At 44.5% G+C, this 25,436-nt stretch overlaps 1 protein-coding gene across 1 annotated transcript in view; it reads left to right on the top strand.

The window, feature by feature from the left end:
- CACNA1B (calcium voltage-gated channel subunit alpha1 B) overlaps positions 1–25,436 on the top strand; it is a 275,653-nt gene that overhangs the window by 74,788 nt on the left and 175,429 nt on the right. Inside the window, 6 exon segments of the mRNA XM_044659657.1 lie at positions 648–835; positions 10,000–10,103; positions 15,058–15,173; positions 15,458–15,514; positions 15,987–16,079; positions 21,875–22,084. Of these exon segments, the coding sequence (XP_044515592.1) occupies positions 648–835; positions 10,000–10,103; positions 15,058–15,173; positions 15,458–15,514; positions 15,987–16,079; positions 21,875–22,084 (768 nt within the window).

Below are 25,436 nucleotides of genomic sequence, written 5' to 3'. Positions count from 1 at the left end.
CAAGAGTGAATTAAAAATTTTTTAATCAAAAACAAAGAGCAGTTGTTAACTAAGATCAGAAATTTTAAAATAGAGTATTAATGACAAACTAAAAAAATTAGGGTTTTGGACTAGTTAGTCTCTGAGGACCTTTCTAGATCTATGAGCCCATGAAGTACAAAAAGCATATAGGCTGAGTCCCTGGTGGAAAGGACAAAAACTTCCATGGTAGAAGGTCCTAAATTCCTATAAAGGGTAGCAGCAGGACACTGTTTGGGGGCCTGCCTTGGGGAATGATCCCTGCCCCATACACATTGCCTTTCTTGGCTCTGGATGAGTCTCTGGATTCTCAACAAAGGGAAGGGTATGCATATCTTCACCTGACATCTTGCTTGCCAAAGGCTCTATCACTCTGGCCATCTGATCCTGTGTCTCTGGATATTAACTCTAGATAGCTCCCGTGGGAGACCAAAGATTGTGCTGGTTCCTGTCCCAAAGGCTTTTATCATGGGGTCACAGAAGCTACTAGCCTTGTGTTCTCTTCCAGCCTGAGATCTGGATGAGTAAGTCACTAGGAACTGTGGGTACCCAAGGACCAGGGAGCGAGTATCTGGCATAGCTTTTGCTCAGGGTCTACATTTTTGTTGTCTTCACAGTGGACCCACAAGCAGATCCGGTGGGAGACTTCCCCTGCGGCACTGACGCTCCAGCCCGACAGTGTGAGAATGGCTATGTCTGCCGAGAATACTGGCGTGGACCCAACTTTGGCATTACCAATTTTGACAACATCCTGTTTGCAATCCTGACTGTGTTCCAGTGTATCACGATGGAGGGCTGGACAGATATCCTCTACAATGTAAGTCAGAATTCTAGCCCTGGGAGCTGGGGGCTATAGCAGGGAAGTCTGTGATTCTTTCAGCCCTGTTTTCATTGCAATTCTCCTTTCTTTATGCCTCAAAGCTGATCCTACCCCAATGATGCCAGGGTTCATGGCCTTCAGATATCATCAGTCTTTCCTAGTAGCCTGACTGTACCCACTTCCAGAAGAGAAGAAAGAAACACTTTATCACAGGGTCTTTAGGCAAAGTCACTGCTTGACAGGAAGACATGACAGGAAGATCATGGACCCTCACTCAGGGGAAATAGATTCAGTCCATGTGGTCTATGCTTGACAGGCTGTCCAGTGGCATTTACTTATCCATGGTCTCAGGGTCCTGCATCTGGGAGAAATGGGTTTGATTCCCAAGTCTTCCACTATGGGAAGAAGTTAAGTGATGCTCCCTCATCCCTTGGTCCCTGAGCATGGACTATCTGAAGAATAGGAAAGATTCCATTTCAGGACATTTATCAAATGATGCTACCATAACTTTTGGGGATAAGCCTGTAGGATAATGAATGTTAACAGGGTAGGGGTGTGTCTCCAGAGAGATATGAGAAGAGAATCATCTGGAGCATTTGGCTGGACCAATGACCTCTCTGTTCCCTTCCAATCCTTCAGTTCAGTTGGTTTAGGGAATTAGGAGCTTAAAGAGTCAGAAATTGCTGGGAAAGAATTCTAGAGACTGCATAGTCAAATGTGCTCATTTTTTAGATAACAAAACCTAGGAAATGATTTGCCCAAGGGCACACAACTAAATTAGTGGTAGAACATGGTAATGAACCAAGGTCTTCTGATCCCTAGCTTTATGTTCTTTCTACTACACAGAATCATAGGCTTTAAGTGTTTGAAGGGATCTCGTCCAGGAATCTCAATTGTAACATACCAGAATAGCCTCTGATTGAAGAATTTCAAGGAGGGGGATCCTACCTCCTCCTGAGGTCATACACTCTCCTTTTAGATGGTTCTAATTGTGAGCAAATTTTTATTTTTCCTGATGTCAAGCCTAAATTTGCCTCTTTTTTTGCAACTTTCACCCATTACTCCTAGTTCTACCCTCTGGGACCAAGTAGAACAAATGTAATCCCTCTTCCATATGATCGCCTTTCAAATAATTGGAAATTTGAACAGAATGTGATGGATTAGTTACTAATGCATAAGACATCTGTTGCCCTGGGCACTTGTATCATTGCCTATAGTGGTGGTGGTGGGGAGGACCTGTTGATTTAGGCACCTGTGTTTTCATTGAACACTCTATGGTGTATATAGGACAAATGGTTCATGACCTCTTAGAATAAAAAGATTTATAATTGGAAGGTACCTTAGTCATTATTTAATCCAGCACCCACACTTTATATAGGGTGTCACATTAATTCCCCACCTCTAGTCTTCTCTGATTTAAACATCCCAAGTTCCATGTTCTTTCTTTGAGTCTGTCCCAGAATTGCTTTCTCCAAAAGGTGTGAAGAGCCCCAAAGCAGAAAAAGAGGGTGGCCCTGAAATCCCAGCCCTCTTTCATGTTTTATTTTCTTTAAGAAGTCACACTCCAGAGCTACTCAGACTGTCTCCCTTCACTCTCACTGCCACTAACCCTTCTGTAGCTCTTGGCTCTCTAGATTTACCCAAGGTAAAAACTCTTATCAAGGATGAATGCCCTCCTTTCCTTTGGCTTATCCAAGACAGGATACATTAAAAAGAAAAAAGGACTATAAGCTAAAGGAAATGAGTTAAAATAAACAACTTGTTAGAAAATTGACAATACAGAGAGAAAGGAATGAGATGGAGGAGAAATTAACTTGGCCTGGGGTAGTCATGGAAGACTACTTAAAGGAGTTGAGGCATCAATCTCAATCGATGTAGATTTATTAATCTTTTACTATGTGCCAGGTACTAAGCACTAGAAATACAAAAATCAAAGTAAGTTGAGAACAATCCCTGCTTGAATTGGGCTTGAGAAAACTCTTTTGAGGGGAGGGGTAGCTATTTTGTGACTGCTTTAATGGATAGAATGTGTAATGACATTTTGCAATGCAATATGAAAAGCAAAATAATTGACAGTTAGCTGTTTAGAACTTGGAATGAGCTGAGCTTGGCAGAGGCTAGCAGGTGCAAATTCAGTTGATGGGAGAGTATAAAAGGAGGATTTGAACTGAGACAGATATCTCAATTTTGAGAAAGGGTTTGGTGGGAGGTCTTGTTTGGGCTTGGGTAGGTCAAAGGTCAACTTGAGATATCTGTCAAAATGGCATTACCAATGCCAGTCTTGAAGTCAGGGAGATCTGAGTTCATATCATGCCTTAGTGTCATACTGGCTGTGTGATCCTGGCCAAGTCATTTAACCTTTCTCAGCTTCAGTTTACTTAGCTGGAATGGTGGTAGTACCTACTTCATAGGGTTGTTATCATATGTCAAGCACTTTTTCAAACCTTGAAGGAACCAGTAGATAATAAGTGAACAAAGATTAAAGAAACAGAAGGGATGATAATAATAAAAGGCAATCTGCTAAAGAAGATGGGAGGGGATGGGATGAGAAGAAGGGCCTTGGTGAAAAGAAAGGCCATTTCTTTATCAGAGACCAAAGGAGGAAATTGTGGGGAATGATATCAAGGAACTGTGAGTTGAAGGCAGAAGTTAGAGTTCTTTGTAGATCATATTCTTTATCAAGAAAATCCCAAATGGGGTCACAAAGAATTAGACGGGACTGAAATTCCTAAATAACATTTTTGGGGGTGTAAAAGGATGAGTTGAGGGTCTCACCTGTGATGAAGGGAAGAGGGCGCTATTGGAGGTTTAAGGAGAGAGAGAAAATTTGGAACAGACATGGTGGAGAATGAGAAGAGAATATATTAGGGAAGAATCAAAATTTGATTTTTTTTATTGCCTTGTTGCCATTAGGGCCAAGATAAGATAACAAAACATAAATTTGTAGTGAATCCAGGCAGCTTGGGTGCCAGACTTACTTCTGCTCTGTTCAGCAATATATGAATTGGTTGATAGTAGGAATAATCCAGCCTTGGCTTTTGGCAAACCATGACTAGAAAGCAAGGAATTCAAGAGTGGAGGATATTATAGAGTTGATCTGGTTCATTGAGAAAGAAGATTATAGTCAGAGCAGGGATGAAGACTGGATAGATCCTAAGTGGTAGAGATTAGGAGTCAGGATAAGAACAAACAATTGGTTGGGGCATTTGTAAGGCATATGGAGAAATGGAATGGTTGGGGACTGTGATCAGATGAAGACATTTCAGAATTCCTAGTCTTGGAAATGGAGCACATGTGTGTGATGGCAAAATTAAAGACATGACCGGCTCATATGTATGTAGCTGGGGTGGGAGGAAGGAGAAAAATCCTAGGATTCGAGTAGATTGAGAAATGGGGAAATGATGATATTTAATGGTATGTCAACATGTATGTTGAGTACCAGCGTGATGATAGGATTGGATGGAGAGGGATATTATGAGCCAGGCTTTTAACTCATTGAGAGTAGAGGAAGGATGTATTGGGAATTTATAGATAATAACCAACAGAAAATGGTTTGTATGATACATTTGGATATCGTGAACCTCAAAGGAGTTGGGGCTCCTATGGGACAGTGGTAGAGGGAGGGTCTGAAAGTGACAGTAAGGTGCAAGGAGCATTCTGGCAGCCTCAGAATCAAGAGATATAAGAGAAGATGAAACCAATATTGGAAAGAATCTCCTGGGAAGCAGGAGCATTCAGAAGGAACAAGGTCTCAATGAGAGCCAGAAAGATGGAAGAAAAGTAGGAGCAGTAAGTCTAAAAGTAAAGGAAAGTTTGTTAATTATATAGGGAGATTTCTAGATGATACAGTGGCAGGAGTGGGCAGATATGGAGATTTTGGGGGGAATCAATGTTGTTGAGGCCCTAAGGGATGAGAGCAAAGTCAGGAGAGGTGGAGGGTTCTCTTTGATAGCCTGGGACTCAGTACCACAGGGATGGGGAGAGTAAGAGGGAGTAAGAACTTTGGAACCATTAGGGAATGAGACCAGGCAGAATGTCAGTGCATGAGAGGAGCTCCACCGATGAAGGTAGGTGAGTGGGATGTTTTCCATCTGGTATTACTTCATGGTTTCCATGTTTTGATGCCAACAGTAGCAACCCATTGGTGTGGGCCTTGGGAAGGGCACATGCTCCCTTGATGGCAGGAACAGCAGCAGTCTGAGACAGGCAAGCCCAGTGGTGTGGGCATGAGTGGGTGCTTTATTTCTTACTGGGATAACTGCTTCTGCTGCTTCCTAAGGAGGTTTCTCCTGGTCTCCCATCCTTTCTGCCTGGGCTTCCTTGCTCCCTTTGGTTTTATTCCTCTCCCACACCCTGGTCCTCACCATATGCTGCCTCCCCCTAGGGTCTCTCTGGAACTGGGAGCTAGGTGGGCTCTTTATTACTGGAGCTATTTATTCCTATTTTTAGTTTTCAGCCATTCCTAGAATTTTCAAGATTTGTATCTCATGTATTGGTGCTTGAGCTCCTCGGAGACTTTGTCTTAGGAAACCTAGAGCATAATGATGCTTAACCCTGTCCCCACTCTATCACTTACAGCCCCCTTCTGCTGACAGACTGTACTGGGGATAGGTAAAAGGGAGAGAGGAAGTAGCTGTGGTACCAACGTAATAGATACTTCCTCTGAGAATTCCTGCTAGCTTAAGACTGACATCATGCTCAACTCAGGCCTCTAGAGTTATTGTTGCTCTCACAAAGGATGGGTCTGGGGCAGGTTATGGGCCTATCCAGGGCCACTTAGACAAGGAGTCTATGGTTGAGAGGGTATTAAAACCCATACTGCTTGAGGACTCTGATTGTGTTGGGCTTGGCTTTGAGGAGAAATTCAGGTTTTTGCCCTGTTCCTCCCCAGAGATCTGGGTAGCTTCTTCTTTTTTTTTTTTTTTAAACCCTTACTTTCTGTCCTAGTAACAGCTCTCTAAGACAGAAGGACAAGGGCTAGGCAAACAGGGTTAAGTGAATCACCCAGGGTCACACATCTAGAAAGTATCTGAGGCAAGATTTGAATCCAGCTCTTTCCAACTCCAGGCTTGACACTCTATTATGCTACCTTTCTGCCCCTCTGGGCAACTTCTTGTGGCATCAGTCTCTGGCCCCTTTCACAGACATTTCTCCCAGGCTACACTAAGGAGGAAAGTAAGGTTGTGACATCCCCTTCCAGCCCACAGCATGGTGGCCTATCATTTCACACCTACTTCCCTGGAGGAACTGCTTCCTTATTTTCACTTGCCAACAGGGAGAAACCCCTTCACCTGTTGGTGATACTAGGAATCAGCTCCCCAGTGCCCTTGTAGTATCCAGAAGCACATGAGCTCCTTAGCAGATATGGTGGTGCATAACCCCCAGCTGCTGGGGAGGTTGAGGCCACTGTGTCCCTTCAACTTGGAAGTGCTGAAATGCAGTGAGCTAAACCAGGATCTCAAAATGGTGAGCAGCTCCTCGGTTGCCTAGGGAGAGTCAAAGCTGCCCAGATTGGACTAGAACAGGTCAAAGTTCTTGTTCTTTTTAGTGGTGGGATCAGACCCACCAATAGCATCTAGTACTTCCAGCTCAGGTGAGATAGGGGGAAGCCAGACTTTATTCAAACAATAGAGAGGGTGTAAGCTCCTTGATAGCAGGGATTATTTGATTTTTGTCTTGGTATATTCAGTGCTGAGCTCATTGCCTGCCTGACACATAGTGTTGTTATTCAGTAATTTCAATCCTGTCTAACTCTTTGTGACCCCATTTTGGGGTTTTCTTGGCAAAGAGCCTGGAGTAGTTTATCACTTCCTTCTCTAGTTCATTTTACAGATGAAGAAACTGGGGCAAACAGGGTTAAGTGACTTGCCCAGGATCACACGGTTAGGATATGCTTGAGGCTGGATTTGAACTCAGGAATATGAGTCTTTCTTACTCCAGGCACTCTATTCATTGAACTGCCTAACTGCCTCTCTGACACATAGTGGGTGATTAATAAATGCTTGGTGATAATAAATAAAATAAAAATATTTCTCTATGTATTTCTCTATGCTTCTGAGACCTGTGGGTTAACATTAGCCTCTATGCAGCAGTCTCTGAATCTCTCAGCTCCCTCACCCTATCCTTCCTCTTCTCATCTAGAACTAGGGCTTTTGCTATGGGAGCTTAATGGTTGGGGAGGAAGGTGGAGGGGGAGACCAGGCACCTATATTCCCTTTATGAATGTAGGGCTAGGGAGTTCTAGCTCTGTGAGGTGGGGGGGAGAAAAATCATAGAGCCCCTACTGGCTCCTCCATCTCCTGTGTGATCTCATTGAGCAAGTCCTGTGTCTTCCAAGACCTGTCAGCCCGTCTTCACAAAATAATCACTGATTTCTAGAGCTTTCATCTAGGAGGTTATGGAGATGACTGAGTTAAACCTTGGAAAGTATGGAAGGAAGGAACGGAGGGAGGGAGGAAGGAAGGAAGGAAGGAAGGAAGGAAGGAAGGAAGGAAGGAAGGAAGGAAGGAAGGAAAAGAGGGAAAGAGCGAAGAAAGGGAGGAAGGGAGGAAGGGAGAAACAAGTTATGCAGTATGCCTTTAGGGTAGAGACTGTCTAGGTTGGGATGGAGACTGGGGAAGTGGGTATCCTCACAAAAGAAGTATTGTTTCTTATCTGAAGAAGCATTTACCATACAAGTTTCACAGATCTGACTTGTTCTAACTGTTTCACCTTATGGGCCTGACTGGGCAAGGCAAGGCTCTGGGGCTGTGTGGGTGATGTAGCAGGGGGGAGGACCTTGGAGGAGAGCCCATGTGGGCACCACTCAATCCCTCACACCATCCACCTGGCTCTGCCCTCACACCCTCAAGGGCTTTGCTAAGCTCAGCTGCACAAGCAAACAGCCTAATTGGGGAGTTATCTTGCCTGAAAGACTGTGATGCATTAGGTGCCAATGCATTCGATGCCTGTTGCACTGGGAGCCTGTTGCATGGGCACCTGTTGCATTGTGAATTACATGGAGTACCGTGGGTTAAATGGTTTGGGCCATTTTAGAATCATTGAGTTTATAGTCAGAGGAGGAAACTGAGGCTCCATCAGAGAAGTGGTGACTCGCTCAATATAACACAGACAATAAGTAATAGCATATGGACAGTGCCATGCATTGTTATGTATTAGTCCCTTCAATCCATCCATCTGCTAAATGACATTTTGAACCTGTCGCAGGAAAAGGGCGATCTGTGTGCTGAATGCCATAACCAGGCTGTGAGGGGCAGCCACTTTCCGGTCCTTGATGTCCCTTCCCCTGGAGAGACAGCTCTGAAGTGTTAAGCCCAAATCAGATGCTAGGCAGGTCTAATTTAGAGAGTGTGCCTTTCATGTGGAATGATCTAATGACAGGATCTGGCGAGAAAAAGGCATCGCGTGCCTGGTGGAGGGAACAGAGACAGCCAGGGACAAAGGCGGTAATGAGGATCTTGGCTGTCCTCTCCCTGCAGCCACCAAAGGAACCAATTTTCACAAAGAAACTTTAACAAAAGACAGCCCCTAAAAATAGCCAGAGAAGTCTGTGATGGCCCCACCCCCAGTGTGGAACTGCATAAGCCGGCTCTGAGCAAGCCTTGCAACTCCCCAACCCCACAGGGCTCCGGGACGCGTGTATCTGGCTATGTGTAGTGGGAGGGCAGGTGTGTGTTGTGGGGAGAGGTCAGCTGGGAGCTGTGAAACATGCCAGGAATCAGGGCCAGCATTAGAAGCCCAGGCCAGGCTAGGCTGGGCTAGTGCAAAGTGGTTACCATGATTCCTGAGGGAGAAGTTGGGGGCAGAGGCTGGGGGTGTCTGGCCTAACTAGGGAAAAGAGATAGTTTTGAATTTGTCGGTTTAGGGGCAGGATCGATGTATCAGATCAGGCTAGACTAGATTCAAGCAGAAGCAGGGCCCCAATATACAAAAGAGGTCAGGATTGGGGATTTGAGCAAGAAATGGAGTTTGGATGGAGAACACCTGAATCTCAAGATCCTAAATGGGTAGAGGAGGAGAGTGCCAGTCCAGAAGTCAGGAAGACTCATCTTCACAAGTTCAAATCCAAATTCAGACACATATTCTCTGTGTGACCCTGGGCAAATCACTTAACCCTATTTGTCTCAGTTTCCTTATCTGCAAAATGAACTGGATAAGGAAATGAAAAATAACTCCAGTATCTTTGCCAAGAAAACCCCGAAAGGGGGCCATGAAGAAGAGACCATGACTACAAGACTGAGCAACAACAAGGCCCATACAACAATCAAATCATGGAGCTGGTGTCCATGTATTAAGTAGCTTTCCTGTCCCCATCTTCCTTCAATGTCCTCAGGGCCTTCATTGGCCAGGTCAGGACCTGATTGTCCCCCTGAAAAGGAGACAAACAGAAATGGAAGTCTTGTGTTGGATCCTAGGATTCTGCCAAAGCTGCCATATGCATGGAGTTGGTAGGAGCTGTCCAAGGTCTTTTATTCCTTCTACTTTCATGTAGTAGCTGAGACTCAGACATGCCATTGTTGATCTATCCCTAATCAGACATTCGTGATGTAGACAAGGCTTATTTTCAACGTCCTTCCTCTAGTGAGGGGCACAGGGATAGGGTAAGCAGTTGGTCTCCTTAGGGGATGAGGAGATCTAGGGTGAGTGATGGAACAGAAGGGGAAGCGACAAGGTGAACAGTATTTCTTGCCCTGGGTACTGGGGGACTGTCGAGTTGAGGTATAGGAATACTGTCTTCCCCTGGGTGATCTGGAGCTGTCTGCCTAATCCCGAGAACAGGGAAGGTCTGAGGCAGGGGAAGGAAGAAGAGGGGAGGCACAGGAGCAGGGTGAACCATCTGTCCTGCTAAGGAACAGGAGGTCTTATAGAGCAGGGGTTCTTGATTTGGGGTCTGGGAACTTTAAAATATTTTGATAATTATATTTCAAGGTAAATAATTTGTTTTGTAAACTTACGAATTTTTTATGCATTTAAAACTACTATTCTGAAACAAGGACCATAGGCTTCACCAGATTGGCAAAGGTGTCCATGACAGAAAAAAGATTAAGCATCCCCTTCTGCAGAGGGGATGTGTGTGTGCGTGTGTTTGTGTGATAGTTTGGGAAAGAATATCGAGTGGCTTTTCAGTCTCCAATTTCTTCTTCCTTTCCTGTTACTTCTAGACTAATGATGCAGCGGGGAATACCTGGAACTGGCTTTATTTCATCCCTCTCATCATCATTGGATCTTTCTTCATGCTCAACCTGGTTCTGGGAGTGCTCTCAGGGTAAGATGGGAAACCGTTACCTCATGTCCCAAGATGCTCTCTGGGTAAGATGGGACCACGTAAGGTCAGGAAGTTGAGAGCTCGGGGGAGACTTGGAATCAGGCAAGAGACACAAATGTCACATTAGTGCCTGAGGTTCTAACACCAGCCCTATGATTTGCAAAGTGCCTGAGACATCTAAAAGCTTTTAAAGCTCACAGGCTTGAAGGGAGGATGAGGTTCCCCACAGTTCTCCTTAACTCTTTCCTCCCTACACTAAGCCTGGAAGGAGGCCTAAAAACAGGGCAACTGAAGGCCCCACAGTGGCCTGGATTTGCACCCCCGGAGACTCCTGTGCTGTTCATTCAGGCACTGCAGGGCTCATGTCATCCATTAATATTTAATAATGAATTAATATTTAATGCCTTGCACCGGGAACTGTGATTTCACAGTCTCAGTGGAGACTAGGCCCACGCAGTAAGCACTCTTAGCTCCCTCCTTTGCCCTCCCCTTATCCTTTCTCCCCCTTTCCTTCCCCTCCTTTCCTTTCCCTTGGCTTTGAACACTGTTTCTCATCTCTATCCTTGGACACTTCTGTCTCCCAGAGCCACATTCTTTCCCCCCACCCAGCTCTTCCCCTCTGTTCTCCAGAGCCACAGAGCCCCCAGCTATTCCTCTCTGTATTCCAGACTCATAAACTCACTCATTCCCTTCTGCCTTCCAGATCTGTGATCTCCCTCCACCATGCATTATGCTGTGGCAAACAGAACTAGTTAGGCTCTCCTCTGGTAGGGATGGAGTTGAGGGTAAGGGGGACAGTGAATGATGAAACCAAACCATATTCTCCAGATGTTGACTATCAGAGGCTCAGAGTCAGAGCCTTCTCTTTTTTCCTTGGGGTCCAAAAAACGAATTCCTGGAGGCTGGACCTATTTGTAAGTCCTCCTCTACTAGGGGAGAGACTTGAAAGAATGGGCACCTGGCCTGCATTTGTAGCCTGTGTAATCAGACCACTTCCAAGACCCCACTGTGCTGTGTAGATGGGGGCTTAGAGAGTGGGATAAACATAGTGCCCAATTTGATCTCACTTCCCTCCTGGCCTTGCTGACCTTTCAGACTTTATGACGACTCTGATGGTGCCTGGGCTGCCATCCACTTGGCTCAAGTAGACAAATAGAAATGAGGTTGAGGGAAGTTTGTTTCTAAAAGCCAGAACGATAGAGACATGGCTTATACCAATTCCAAATTCTTCAGGCCATTCCCTAGTTGCATGCCTCCTGATCTGTGGGGCATTTCTGGAGTTGTAATCTATCCTGAGGAAGTTCGTCTTCTCTTGGGGATCTTGAATCAGGGAGGTTTGAAGATGAATGTTCACTTGAACCAGGTTAGTTCATCTGACCATAGACAGGAAATCTTTGACATCATCTAGTTTAAGATGAGAAAACTGAAGTCCTAGAGAGGGTCAAACAAGATAGTAAATGACAGATCCAAGATTTGAACTCAGGTTTTCTGACTAAATGCAATTGTCTTTTCACTGCCCCAATGGGTTATAGCCAGTTCTGCACACTAGGAGATCCCACTCCCACCCCTTCTTGCAGGAAGGGGTTAGAGCTTGCAGAATCATGGCAATCCATATAACGAGTGTCTAAGTCCTTGTTATCTCGAAGGGGAAACTGAGTCTTGGACCAGTTCCAGGTACCCTAGAGAGACTGAGGAAGGGAGAGCTATTGGAGGCTTCTTCCAGGGGCTCTTATCTCAGTCTCTGCCCACAGATCCACTGTTGCTGTGCACATCTGGATGGCGGTCATTTTGTAATCTCTCCCCTGGGTAGAAAAATCTTTGAGCTATGCTTGGAAGTTCCTCTCAGAGGAGAGATTAGATACAGACCCTAGAAGGTCACTGCAAGCATGCATACTTGTAAGCTGATGAAACACGATTATCTCAGGAGCAAGAACAGCCTGGGTCTCCTGCAGTCTGAGGCTGGCATAAAGGGCCCACAGCACGGTGCCCTGGTACCCGCTGCCTGCAGGAGGTCTGATGCTCTGATGTCTGGGCTTCAAAGCCCAGGGAAGGATCATGCTTTGAACTGATATAGCATCTTTCTTCTTTACTCTCCAGGCCCCACAGACATTTTCTCATTAATCCTTGGGGCTTCCAGGAAAAAGTAGAAGGGAGTAGTTATTGTTAAACACACTTTACAGATGGAGAAACTGAGGTGCTCAAGGTGGAAGTGACTTCATGGAAGGAGAGATACAGCCAAGCTCTCTGGTTTTTTTGCCCTGGTCCTGAGTCAAAGGCCAGGCTGTGGGCAATTGAGTTTTCAAGTATAATTTTAAGATGACAAATTGTGCTCTTCTAGTCAACAAACATTTATTGAACACTTGCTATGTGCCAGACCTTGTATAAAGTTCTGGGAAAACAAATGCAAAGAGAAAGAAGGACCATACTTGCCCCACCCCCCAGGAGCTTATATTCTAATGGGGGAAGACAACATATAAAAAGAAGTTGAAAAGGTAGAAGAGTGGCAAGCAGATGATGACCTGGGGCAGTGTGGGATGGCAGAAGATGATTCAGAAAGCCTGGAGAGAAGCCTGAAGAAGAATGAGATGGCATATCTGTCCTCCCTCCTTAAATGGAGATTCCAATTGGAGAGAGAGGCTCCAGGGATGGAGGGTACCTCCAGTGTGTCAATTCCTGGGATTGAGGGAGCTTCTAGGATGAAGAGGTTTCTGGGGTATTCTAAAGGAAATCTGGAGTGCAGTCTGGAGGGGAGAACTATGGACAGCAGTCCCCAGGCTGCCCCCTGCCCCAACCCCAGAGGGATCCCTCCCATCCTTGAGGGAGATGTTGAAGGGACAGGAATCAGACCTCTTCTTGTATAAAGGGACTAAAAGGGCAGTGTTTTCACTGGCCTCTCCTTTTCCCTTTAGGAGATATTGTATCATTTGGGGCTCAGGGGAGAAGCAACAAATGCCAGTGAAGCCATGGGGAGGGGAAGATCTCCAGACAGCAAATTAAAGGTCTAATTGGATCAAATCTATTCTGCTGAGGTGTGTGACCACCTAGATCTGGCATCAGACTGACTCCTGATCTCTGACCCCAAGGAAGACGGCAAAGAGTGGTGGATAGAAATTTGGACTTGGAATCAGAAAGGTCTGAGTTCAAGTTCTGCCTCAGATACTTATTGGACAAATCACTTAACTTCTCTCTGCCCGAGTTTCCCCATCTTCTGAATGAGGTGTTAGATTTAGTGGCCTCTAAGGAGATGTCTTCTAGCTCTGAACCTGTAACCATGATTCCTCACTGTGCTTAGAGATAAACATGTGCTGAGGGTTAAGGTTAGGTATGAGCCTAGGTTTGAGGCTCTGTGGCCAGTGTTTAGGAATTAGTCAGTCAGGAGTGAGTAAGTGACTTGGGCAGGTGACTATTCAGTCTTTGGTCTGTGGCTGGGAATAATAGTCATTCTGGCCCGGATGTCCTCTTTATTCTAGAGCTAAGTCAGAGGCCACTCTGACTCTGAGTTCAGGGGTCAGTATATGTCTATGGCACCTCTGTTTCCAGCAGGCACATCTTCTTCCTTCCTCCTGCCCCACTCCAACCTTCCTTGGAACTTCCAAGGGATGCTACGTAAATCTTAAGCCTTCTCTTACCCTGGGATTCAGAAGGCTCGATAGGTTCAGATATGGAGCTTTCTTTCCTGGTTCTGGCTAGAGAGAGGCAGCCCTTCCTCCCCAGAGAGACTGACCAGACAGACTTCAGCAGCCAGGACATGACCTGGGGCTCTTAGCCCACTCCTGCCCCAAAACCAGAAGATCAAGCAGCCTTTATTCTCCCCAGGAGGGTGTGAGAGTGCTGGACACCAAGCCCAGGGCCTTTGAGGTGGCTATGGTAGGAGGTAGAAAGAGGTCTATGTGCCTTCCAGTAGTGTCCTTTAAGTAGTCTATTTATCTGGGCCTCAAAGGTCCTCATGTGTAAGTGGGGATCATAGTAACTTCAAAGGGAAGGCAGCCCCAGAGCCTTTGAAATCCCATCATTCCTGCCCATCTCCCCACCATCCCAAACATCTTCTTGCTCTTTAGCTATCTTGCCTTTCTTATATTTCCCTGGGGCATTTTTCTACATTTTTCACAAATTTTCTTCTCTCACACATCCCTTTCATATCTCACATATCTCCCTCTTATCTCACATATCTCCTTATCTCACATATATCTCCTTCTTATCTCAAATATCTCCTTATCTCAAATATCTCCTTATCTCACATATCTCTTCCTTATCTTACATATCTCTTTCCTTCTTCCTCTCTTGATTCCTGGCTCTCTCCCTCTCTCTTAGGACCCAGTAGCTAACTAGGTAACAACAGAGGAACCAAACCACAACCGCTCAACCAACAAACTGAGTGGTTTTGTGGAAAGAGCATTGTCTCTGGGTTCAAATCCTGTCTCTGATACTATCTCTGTGACCTTGGGCAAGTCATTTAAGCTCCCTAATCTTCAGTTTCCTCATTTGTAAAAAGAGAGAGTGGATTTGATGGTTTCTGGAATCCTTTCTATCTCCAGGTCCATAATCTCACCGCATATGATCTATGTATATAATACTTCAGCCTTTGTCATCTCCCACCTCTCTGGGATGTTTGTTGTTGTTCAATGGTATCCAACTCTTCATGACCCTATTTGAGATTTTCTTGGCAAAGATATTGGAGTGACTTGCCATTTCCTTCTCCAGCTCATTTTACAGATGAAGAAACTGAGGCAAAAAGCATTAAATGACTTGCCCAGGGTCACCCAACTAGTAAAATGTCTGAGGCCAAATTTGAACTCAGGAAGATGAGTCTTCCTGACTCTGGTCAGGGCACTGGATACCTTGTACCATTTAGCTGCCCTAGTGATTATGCATGGATATTATTCGTCCTGGGGAGCTGTTTTAAGACCCAGCCAGCTTGGTTTAACCACTACCCTTCCCTTGATCTCACCCTCAGGGAATTTGCCAAAGAGCGAGAAAGGGTAGAAAATCGCAGGGCCTTTCTGAAGCTCCGCAGGCAGCAGCAGATTGAACGGGAGCTTAATGGTTACTTGGAGTGGATCTTTAAGGCTGGTAAGAAGCTTACTGTCTGGCACCGGGTCAGGAGCTTCCATCTTGGGCTGCGGTGGGATGGTGAAGGAGGGTCAGGAATGGGCTCGTTTAATGGGGACCAGAGGGTTTGCTCCAGAGTTTAGTGTTGCTGTCTCCCCTTCCAGAGGAGGTCTTGTTGGTCAAAGGAGATCAGGGACTACCATCTTGGGCTGTGGTGGGATAGTGAGGGAGAGTCAGGAATGGGCTTGTCTAGTGGGGGCCAAAGGATTTGCTTCAGGGTTCAGTGTTGCTGTCTCCCCATCCAGAGGAAGTCATGTTGGCAGAGGAGGACAAGAATGCAGATGAGAAGTCTCCTTTGGATGGTAGGTGGCTTTCTTGTTTATTTTTCTCTATCCCAAGGGACCCCAAGATGTTTGTTCCCACAATCATGTTATTCTCAACTCCCTCCCGTTATAGATGGGAAAACTGAGCTCCAGAAAGTTCAAGTGACTAGCCCACTGGCTCTCAGCTAATAAATAAAAGGACTGTGATTCAAACTCTAAATCCAGTACTCCAAGGCCAGGAGACCCCTGGCCTGAGATGTGCTCACTGTTGAAAACAAAGATGCATTCATGAGAAAGAAGTAGGAGGTTGAGGCCTAGGGACAAGCTTTGACCCTCAGGCTTGGTCTGTGAGGCTGACATTCTAACCCAGCCTAAGTAAAGTTGACTGGTGCATTGTAAACTCTGAAGAGATACTTGTCGACTGACTTGATGATGGTGACTAGGGGCTTGGGATGTTCCCTTGCTGTGCTGCTCACTGGACCTGTTTCTCTTATTTCTACTTTGTTTAAAGCAGTGCTGAAGAGGGCAGCCACCAAGAAGAGTAAAAATGACCTGATCCATGCAGAAGAGGGAGACGATCGCTTCGCAGACCTTTGTTCTGTTGGTGAGTCCAGCATCCTTCACATATGTTGGCAAGAGAAGAGCCCGTGGAGACAGCCATGGCCAGCCCTGCAGGGTTCAGGCTGACTCCAGCTCCCCTTTACTTGACTCGGAGGAATATCTATCAGATTTGGACCAATACCCCCATCAAGGGAGGGCTTCCTGAAAGCTCATCCTCACAGGAGGACCAGAATGTCAAACAAAACCTTCAGGAAGATCCTGCTTGCCCACAGTGAGCAGCTCGGGGCTCCATTAGGGAGATGGATGGTCAGCCAAGCAACTGCTCAGTGTCATTGACGCTGATCCTTTCATTGGTCTGTAGGGATAACTTTCAGGGATTGTTCATCTTCCTGGTCACCTGGCCCTGCAGTTCAGATAAAGTGTGATAAAAAGCATCCCAGTCAGAAATGAATATCACTGGGATTGATGACACCACCAGGGATGCACCAGACACTCTTCGTGAGAGGTTCCCTTCCTTCTAAGAGCTGTTCCTTCCTTCATTCAGCAAACATATTATTAAGTACCTGTTGGGTACAGAGGACCATGCCAGGGGACTATGAGAAATTTCAGTTTTAGGCAAGACTTTGGGCCCTAGTCTTATAGAGCATGTAGTCTAATAAGGAAAGATAATAACACAGAGATTAGACAGAATACATAACATTTTATTATGAGTAAAAAAGAGAGATAAAAAATGTTCCATGGAGAAGACCATTGCCATCAAGGGACACAAGCCTGGAAGAGAGTTACCACTTGAGTTGGAATTCCACAGGCAAGGCCAGGGAGGAAGGACATCCTTAGCTTAGGGAACATTTCTGAGGACAGTCTGGCCAGAGCAGAGACTATATGGAGGGGAGTGACATGAGGTAAGGTGGGAAAGAAAGGATGGTTTCTGATTGCGTCCATCTCTGAATGCCTAGCTCTGCTTAATCCAAGGCACCATGCTGGGCATCTGGGGATTCCATGACAAAAATGGTACAGTCCTTGCCCTCAGGGAGCTTATATTCTAATGGGAGGGGGCAGGTGTTTATACTACGTACAGATAAATAAATACTAAGTAATTTAAGGAGTGAGAGAGCACCAAAAAAGGAGAGGATGAGGGAAAACTTTTGTCAAGATAGTGCTTGGATTGAGCCTTGAAGGAAAATAAGAATTCTATCAGGTGAAAGTAGGAAAGGAGTCCATTCTAGAAATGGGAAAATAACTTCTGAGAACACCCTCAAGTTCAAGATGAAAGATGGTATGCCAAATTTGAAGAAGAGTTAGAAAGGAAGTTATGAAATAAGTTTTCAGGAATAGATTGGAATCCAATTTTGAAGAGCCTGAAGTATCAGACTCAGGAATTTGTATTTTGTTCTAGAGGCAATTGGGAGCCACTGCACATCTCTGAACCGGGGTGTGAAGTAGTCAGACTTGTGCTTCAGGCATGGAAAACCCCTGAAGATTTTTGGTTAGAAGAGTGACATGAACTAATTTTATGCTTCAGGAAAATTATTCCTGCAGTGCAATGAAGTATGAATTGGAGAGAGCAGAGAGTGGAGACAGGAAAGATCTGTTATATAGGAAGTTATTTCATTAGTCCAGATAGGTGGAAATGAAAACCTATAATCAGATGGTGGCTGTAAGCAAAAAAAAGAGGAAACAAGATCTGAGAGACATTTCACAGGGAGAATCAATAGGACTTGGAAATTGATTAGCTGTGCCAAGAGGGACAACTTGTAGAAAACCAAGGGAGATTATGGCCCCTGGAACATCCCATTCTCTACCTTTCCTGGACTCTCCTCTGTTTGCTTCTTCCTCTTGGCTCATCTGAGATACACTTTTTTTTTCAAAAAGAATTTTGAGTTTATTCAGAGAAAGGGTAAAATAAAACAAGGCCTTGAGCATAGAAAACATTGAGTTACAGAGACTAGAGAGAGGGCACCTATGGATAGAATGCCAAGGCCTGGAGTCAGGAAGACTTGAGTTCAAATCCAACCTCAGACACTTACTGACTGTGTGATCCTGGGCAAGTCATTTAACCTTGTTTGCCTCAGTTTCTTTTAAAATGAGCTGGAGAATGAAATGGCAGACCCAGCCAAGAAAATCCCCAAAGGGATCATGAAGAAATGGACCAGACTGAAAAGCAACAAGGGAATATAGTTTCTGAGTCCACAGTAAAGGCTGGAATATCTGTCTCCTAAGGAACCAAGTTTCCAAATGTGATGTCAGTCCTGTATGGTCCACAGTCTCAAGCCAGGCCTTACTCATGGGGAAAGTGCTGGTCTTTTACTTCTTGCTCCAAGGAGACTCCAGACTTGTCCTTGCCACAAACCCTGGGGATGGACTAAGCAGGAAGATGCCCCTGCTGATGCCCAGAACCAATCCCTTTACTTTTCTCCTTTCAAAGCTGGGACCTCCTACCACGTTTGAAGTTATGTAGCATTAGATCTCACAAGCAGAGCTTAAAACACCAAGAAATAAAATGGTTTAGGATCCAGGAGTTTGGAATAGGCACCAGGAAGATCAAGGTTTAAAGCTGGTCTTGGGATACTTACTAGTGGTATGACCTTAGGTGAGTCAATTAACTTCTCCGAGACTCAGTTTCCTCATCTGTCAAATGAGCTGGAGAAGGAAATGGCAAACCACTCCTTTTTCTTTGCCAAGTATCTTTGCCAAGAAAACCCCTAATGGGGTCATGAAAAGTCAGACATGACTGAAAAGGGCTGAACAACAACAAGCAAAATGAAGGTCTGGCTCTCAAGAGGCTCCCCCAGGTCTCTACCAATTCTATGCCAAGTCCAATGTACATTTCAAACCTGCCCAAATGCCAGGCTCACCCCCTCAGCCATGCTTCCTATCATACAATTTTATAACCTCACAAATACTTCACATGTCATTAATATTATGTACATAGTTCCTGCTAATGGTAAGGAAAGGTCATCTCGTCATAAATTGCTAATAGTTGGGCAGAGTTGCCTTGGTCACGCCTTCCTTATATAAACAGTTTGTCTTTCCATTAGGTGTGGTCAGCCAAGGCAAAGAGTTCAGCACCTGTTCACTCCATTTTTGCTTTTTCTATAAAATCATGATGTTTTATTAAAACAATTAAGCATAATTTTTTAGTATGAGCATAAACATTATGGTTAAATAGATTATAATTCAGAGCAAGGTTTAAATGATTAGAAACCCCTACGTCAAATAGGTACCCTTCCCACTAATAGTTAACTATTACCATTCCGTGCTTCATGGAATCCTAGTTTTCATCTCAGACTTCTAGTGGACGCTCTCTAACTCAAACAGCCCCAATCTTGAGACTTTTAGCAGAAAGCTTTGCCAGAGTGGATGCCCATCTTGGATTCTAGTGCCAGGGCTTAAGGGATTCAAAGCAGCTCAGTGTCAAAGAGCCAGGTAAATTTTATTTTATTACAGGCTTAAATTCCCTTCATTGGGGCATCCATTTCCTGTTTCTAGCCTTTTGAGGAAAGGCCCCCCCAGCTGCTTTTCCAAGTTCCGCTTCTCAGTTTCTGTTTCTTTTTCTGACGGCCAGGCATAAAGAGATAAAAACAGTGTGATGCCACTGCTGTGTGTGAAAGCCTCTGATTGTCTGTCTTTGATTGGAATGGAGTAATTTTCCAGTCTTCTTCTGACTGGGTTGCTCCAAGTTCTCCCCCCACCCAACTTCCTCTCAGCACTGAATTTGCATATGGTGCATAAGTTTGCTCAATAAACAGCCATTTGGCAACTTAGCCTAGGGATTTCTGACTTGAGCCCCAGAGCTCCTCCTGGCTTAGCGACAGCACTTTTCTGGTGCAGCCGAAGGTGCTGAGGGGAGTTGAGGAGAGGGAAGGCATTTAGGTAGACAGTAAAAAGACATGAAAGCAATGCGGGAATGAGCAAATTGTGCATAGGCAACAGGAAGCACTTGGCTAGATAGAGAGAATGGAAAATAAGGTTGGTAGAGCTTTGAATGTCAGACCAAGAAGTTTGGACTTTATCTTGTAGGCAGTTGAGAGCCACAACACGTTCTGGATTAGAAGAGTGACATGGTCCATGCTGGACTTTATGAAAATTATTCTGGAAGCCTATTCTTGATGGGGAGAGGGAAGAGGTAATTGGCCAGGTCCAAGGCTGTTTTACTAATCCAGGTAAAAAGTGAGGAGAAAGAGACTAGAGTGGGGCCTTGGGGGAATAGAAAGTTGAAGATGAGAAGACAGCTTGAAGCTTGGATATGGCTCTTGAGTCTCAATCACTCAGGTGTATTGATATGATAAGGTAGTGAAATATATGTGGCTTCAGATGGATGTCCATGTGAACTGAAATATATATCTGTTAAGAATAAACTGCTATAAGGAGCAGCTGGGTGGCTCAGTGGATTGAGAGCCAGGCCTAGAGCAGGAGGTCCTGGGTTCAAATATGGCCTCAGATACTTCCTAGCTGTGTGACCCTGGGCAAGTCATTTAACCCCCATTGCCTAGCCTTTACCACTCTTCTGCCTTGGAACCTGTACAAAGTATTGATTCTAAGATGGAAGGTAAGGGTATAAATAAATTATAAATAAAAAAGAATAAACTCCTATATATGTATAACCCAGTGGAATTACTTGTCAACTCTGGAAATGGGGAGGGAAGAGGGGAAGGAGACAACAAGAATCATGTAACCAGGAAAAAATTAAAAAGAAAAAGAATAAACTCCTAGAATGTGAGAACTGAAGGGGCCTTAGAACACAGAATCATGTAACTAGGGAAACATTAAAAAGAAAAAAGAATAAACTCCTAGAATGTGAGAACTGAAGGGGCCTTAGAACACAGAAAATGAACACTAGAAGGAACCTTAGAATGCAGGCTGTCACAATTACATGAGAACTCAAAACATAGAATGCTGCAACTTCAAGAGACCTTAGAACATAGCCCATTGGAACTGAACAAGTGTCACAGAGGGAAGGGACCTTAAAACACAGCCTGTCAGAGACAGAAGAGATCCTTGGAACATAAAGTGTCACATCTATAAGAGACCTTAGAACATAACCTGTCTAGAAGAGACTTTATAATATAACCTGTCAAAGACAGAAGAGACTATAGAACACGGCCCATAAGAATTGGATGAGACCAAAGAACAGCCCTTTGGAGCTGGAAGAAACCTTAGAACATTAAATGTCACAGCTGGAAAAGACCTTAGAATATAGCCCCTCAGAGATGCTGGAGATGCTTAGACACATAAAGTGTCAGAGCAGAAAAAGGAGAGAACATAAATTGTCTGGAAGAGAATGGAAGAGACCTTAGAACATAACCTAGAAGATATATAGAAGACTTTAAAATACAGCCAGATCTGGACAAGATCTTAGAACATAGCCCATTGGAGCTAGAAGAGACTTTAGAACATTGAATATCACACCTGGAAGGGACCTTAAACATAGCCTGTCAGAGATAGAAGAGACCCTTAGAGCATATAGAGTCAGAGCTCAAAGAGACCCTAAAACCCTGTTGGACCTGGAAGGGACCTTACAATTTAGTGTCACAGCTGCAAGAATTCTTAGGCTCTAATATAACAGCTGCAAGAGACCTTTAGAACATAGCCTGTCAGATCTTAGATGATCATATCATAGCTAGAAGGGACCTTAGAAAATAGCCCATTAGAGCTGGGAGAGACCTTAAAATATCGGATGTTATAGCTGGTAGGGACCTTAGAACTGTCAGAGATAGAAGAGACTAGAACATAGCCCATCAGAGCCAAAAGAGGGAATAGACTAAAGAGGGGTGCAGGGGTAGGTAATAACTGCCTGGGGATGCACACTGACTGTTCCATGGCTTTTTCTGTGGCCAGGTTCTCCATTTGCTCGAGCTAGTCTGAAGAGTGGGAAAAATGACAGCTCTTCCTATTTCCGAAGGAAAGAGAAGATGTTTCGCTTCTTCATCCGCCGCATGGTGAAAGCCCAGACTTTCTACTGGATTGTCCTCTGTGTTGTGGCTCTGAACACGCTGTGTGTGGCCATGGTTCACTATCACCAGCCGCAGAGGCTCACCAACGCACTGTGTATGTATGGGGCCATGCGCACCCATTCTTCCCCTTCTACTTCTCTGACCTCTTTTCTGAATTTGTCACCAACTTGTCTCTCCTCATTCTTTTCTTTCCTGGTTCTTCTGGTCTGTTTCCTTCTTCCTTCTTGCTTTCTCTCTTTCTGAGTTCCCTCTGGTCTAAGCTTTAATTGTTAAAACGAAGGTGATCTGGCTGGGGAGAACAAAGTGGGGTTCCTACTGTCAGAGAAGAGGTTATGCTCCCTGCATCCTTAAAATCTAGTGTGCTCTCTTCTACCCCAGAGATCCCAGATCAAAATAGGTATAGGATTCCAGTCCTAATGGCAGGTAATTTCTAGGTAAAGAAGCAAGAAATGCTCTAGAGAGGCCCTGGCCTCTGGTCAGCACACGTCTTAGCTGACCTCTGAACTCCTTTAGGGCAAGGGTGAGCTTGGAGCTAGGCTGCAAGTAGACCCAGGCCCCTTCCCAGCTCATGGCTGAGAGGAGCTGATTGAAGGGGGCCCCTTCATCAGGAGGAAGGGGGTCTTTCTTTCATAGTGGCCTCAGGCTTGATGAGAGGACAATCCCTCCTGCTAGAGGGTCTTCCCAGGATGCAGATTCCAGGTGGTGACCCTTTAGTTCCAGGCCAATAGGAGCAATGAGTGGGAGCCTGGGGGTAGTAAGGTGAGGGGAAGGGGGAGAGGCAGTTATCTGAGGGTGCAATATCTTCAAGACTTCATAGGAGAGTACATATTCCTCTTGCCCACCTCTTTCTCCCAAGACCTGAGCCAGAGTGGGAGTAGGAGCAGTAATGACATGGGCACTGACCCTTTCTTCCTCTGGTCCTTGAAATCCTGTCCTGGGAGCAGATTCTATTTTTTTTTTAAATTTTTAAACCCTTAACTTCTGTGTATTGACTTATAGGTGGAAGATTGGTAAGGGTAGGCAATGGGGGTCAAGTGACTTGCCCAGGGTCACACAGCTGGGAAGTGTCTGAGGCCGGATGTGAACCTAGGACCTCCTGTCTCTAGGCCTGGCTCTCAATCCACTGAGCTACCCAGCTGCCCCCGTGGGAGCAGATTCTGATACTTCACAATACTTCCCCTTGCTGGTCACCGCCACCACTACCATCATCGTCATCATCATCATTTATTCATAGGGTCATGGTTTTATATCTGGAAGAGATCTTCGTGGTCAGTTAGCTCATCTAGCACTCTCATTTTGCAGATGAGAAAACTGAGGACTAGAGAGTTTAAGTTGCTTGTCCAAGGGGTAACATATAAATAATGGATTCGGGGGGCAGCAGGGTGGCTCAGTAGACTGAGAGCCAGGCCTAGAGATGGGAGGTCCTGGGTTCAAATATGGCCACAGACAATTCCTAGATGTGTGACCCTGGGCAAGTCACCTAACCCCCACTGCCTAGCCCTTACCAGTCTTCTGCTACACAGTATTGGTTCTCAGGCAGAAGAAGGTAAGGGTTAAAAAAAATGATGGATTCACATAGCAGAAAAGTGATTGGGTTCAAATTCATTTCCTCTAACACCCAACTATACCACATTATTCCAGAGCTACATTTGTGCTGAGAAGGAAGAAGGGGGACTGAAGCTATATCTGTTTCTCATTAGGCTAGCAATTCTTGAACTTTTTTGGTTTTAGGACCTCTTGACACTTTTTAAAATGATTAAGGATACCCACCCAAGGAGCTTTTAATTATATTGGCAAAATCTATTGATATTTGCTACAATGGAAATGAAAACCAATAAATGTTTATTTTTAATTCATGAAAAATAACAATAAATACAATAAACAACAAATAACATTTTAAAAAAATAACTATATTTTCTAAAACAAAAAAAATTTAGTGAGAAGAGTGACATTACTTTACATATTTTTGCAAATTGCTTTAGTGTATCTGGCTTATTGAAGACAACTTGGATTCCCCTATCTGCTTCTGCATATTAACTGCTGTGATCTATTCTTTTGGTTGAAGTATATGAAAAAAATTGGGCCTCACACAGAGAAGAAATTGGAAAAGGGAATAAAGGGTATTTATATTATATAATAAATATAAAAGTATATAATAGGTATAATATAAATAATAGGGTATTTTAGGGAGAAATATTACAATAGGCAAAGAATGTATTAGTATATTTATGAGAAGAGTTTTGGCTCTCCCAAGGGGTGAGGACCACACTTTGAGTCCTGCTGTTTTTTTTGTTTTTTTTTAACATTTATTAATATTCATTTTTAACATGGTTACATGATTCATGCTCCTCCTTTCCCCTTCAACCTCCCCACGCCCCCCCTACCCATGGCCAATGCGCATTTCCACTAGTTTTGTCATGTGTCCTTGATCAAGACCAATTTCCAAATTGTTGGTAGTTGCATTGGTGTGGTAGTTTCGAGTCCACACCCTCAATCACGTCCACCCGGACCCATGCGTTCAAGCAGTTGTTTTTCTTATATGTTTCCTCTCCTGCAGTCCTTCCTCTGAATGTGGGTAGCATCTTTACCATAAATCCCTCAGAGTTGTCCTGGGTCATTGCATTGCTGCTGGTACAGAGGTCCATTACATTCGATTTTACCACAGAATGTCAGTCTCTGTGTACAATGTTCTTCTGGCTCTGCTCCTTTCGCTCTGCATCAGTTCCCGGAGGTCTCTCCAGTTCGCCTGGAACTTCTCCAGTTTATTCCTTTTAGCACAATAGTATTCCATCACCCGCATATACCACAGTTTGTTCAGCCATTCCCCAATTGAAGGACATACCCTCCTTTTCCAATTTGTTGCCATCACAAAAAGAGCAGCTATGAATATTTTCGTACAAGTCTGTTTATCTATGATCTCTTTGGGGTACAAACCCAGCAATGGTATGGCTGGATCAAAGGGCAGGCAGTCTTTTATAGCCCTTTGAGCCTGATTCCAAATTGCCAGCCAGAATGGCTGGATCAGTTCACAGCTCCACCAGCAATGCATTAATGTCCCCATTTTGCCACATCCCCTCCAGCATTCATTACTCTCCCCTTCTTTCATTTTAGCCAATCTGCTAGGTGTGAGGTGATACCTCAGAGTTGTTTTGATTTGCATTTCTCTAATTATTAGAGATTTGGAACACTTTCTCATGTGCTTATTGATACTTTTGATTTCTTTACCTGAAAATTGCCTATTCATGTCTCTTGCCCATTTATCAATTGGGGAATGGCTTGAATTTTTATACAATTGCTTTAACTCCTTGTATATTTGAGTGATTAGACCCCTGTCAGAGTTTTTCGTTATAAAGATTTTTTCCCAATTTGTTGTTTCCCTTCTGATTTTGGCTACATTGTTTTTGTTTGTACAGAAACTTTTTAGTTTAATATAATCAAAACCATTT

This window comes from Gracilinanus agilis, chromosome 2, assembly GCF_016433145.1.
Source record: "Gracilinanus agilis isolate LMUSP501 chromosome 2, AgileGrace, whole genome shotgun sequence".
Lineage (NCBI taxonomy): Eukaryota > Metazoa > Chordata > Mammalia > Didelphimorphia > Didelphidae > Gracilinanus > Gracilinanus agilis.
This window is presented reverse-complemented; position numbering and strand designations above follow the sequence as displayed.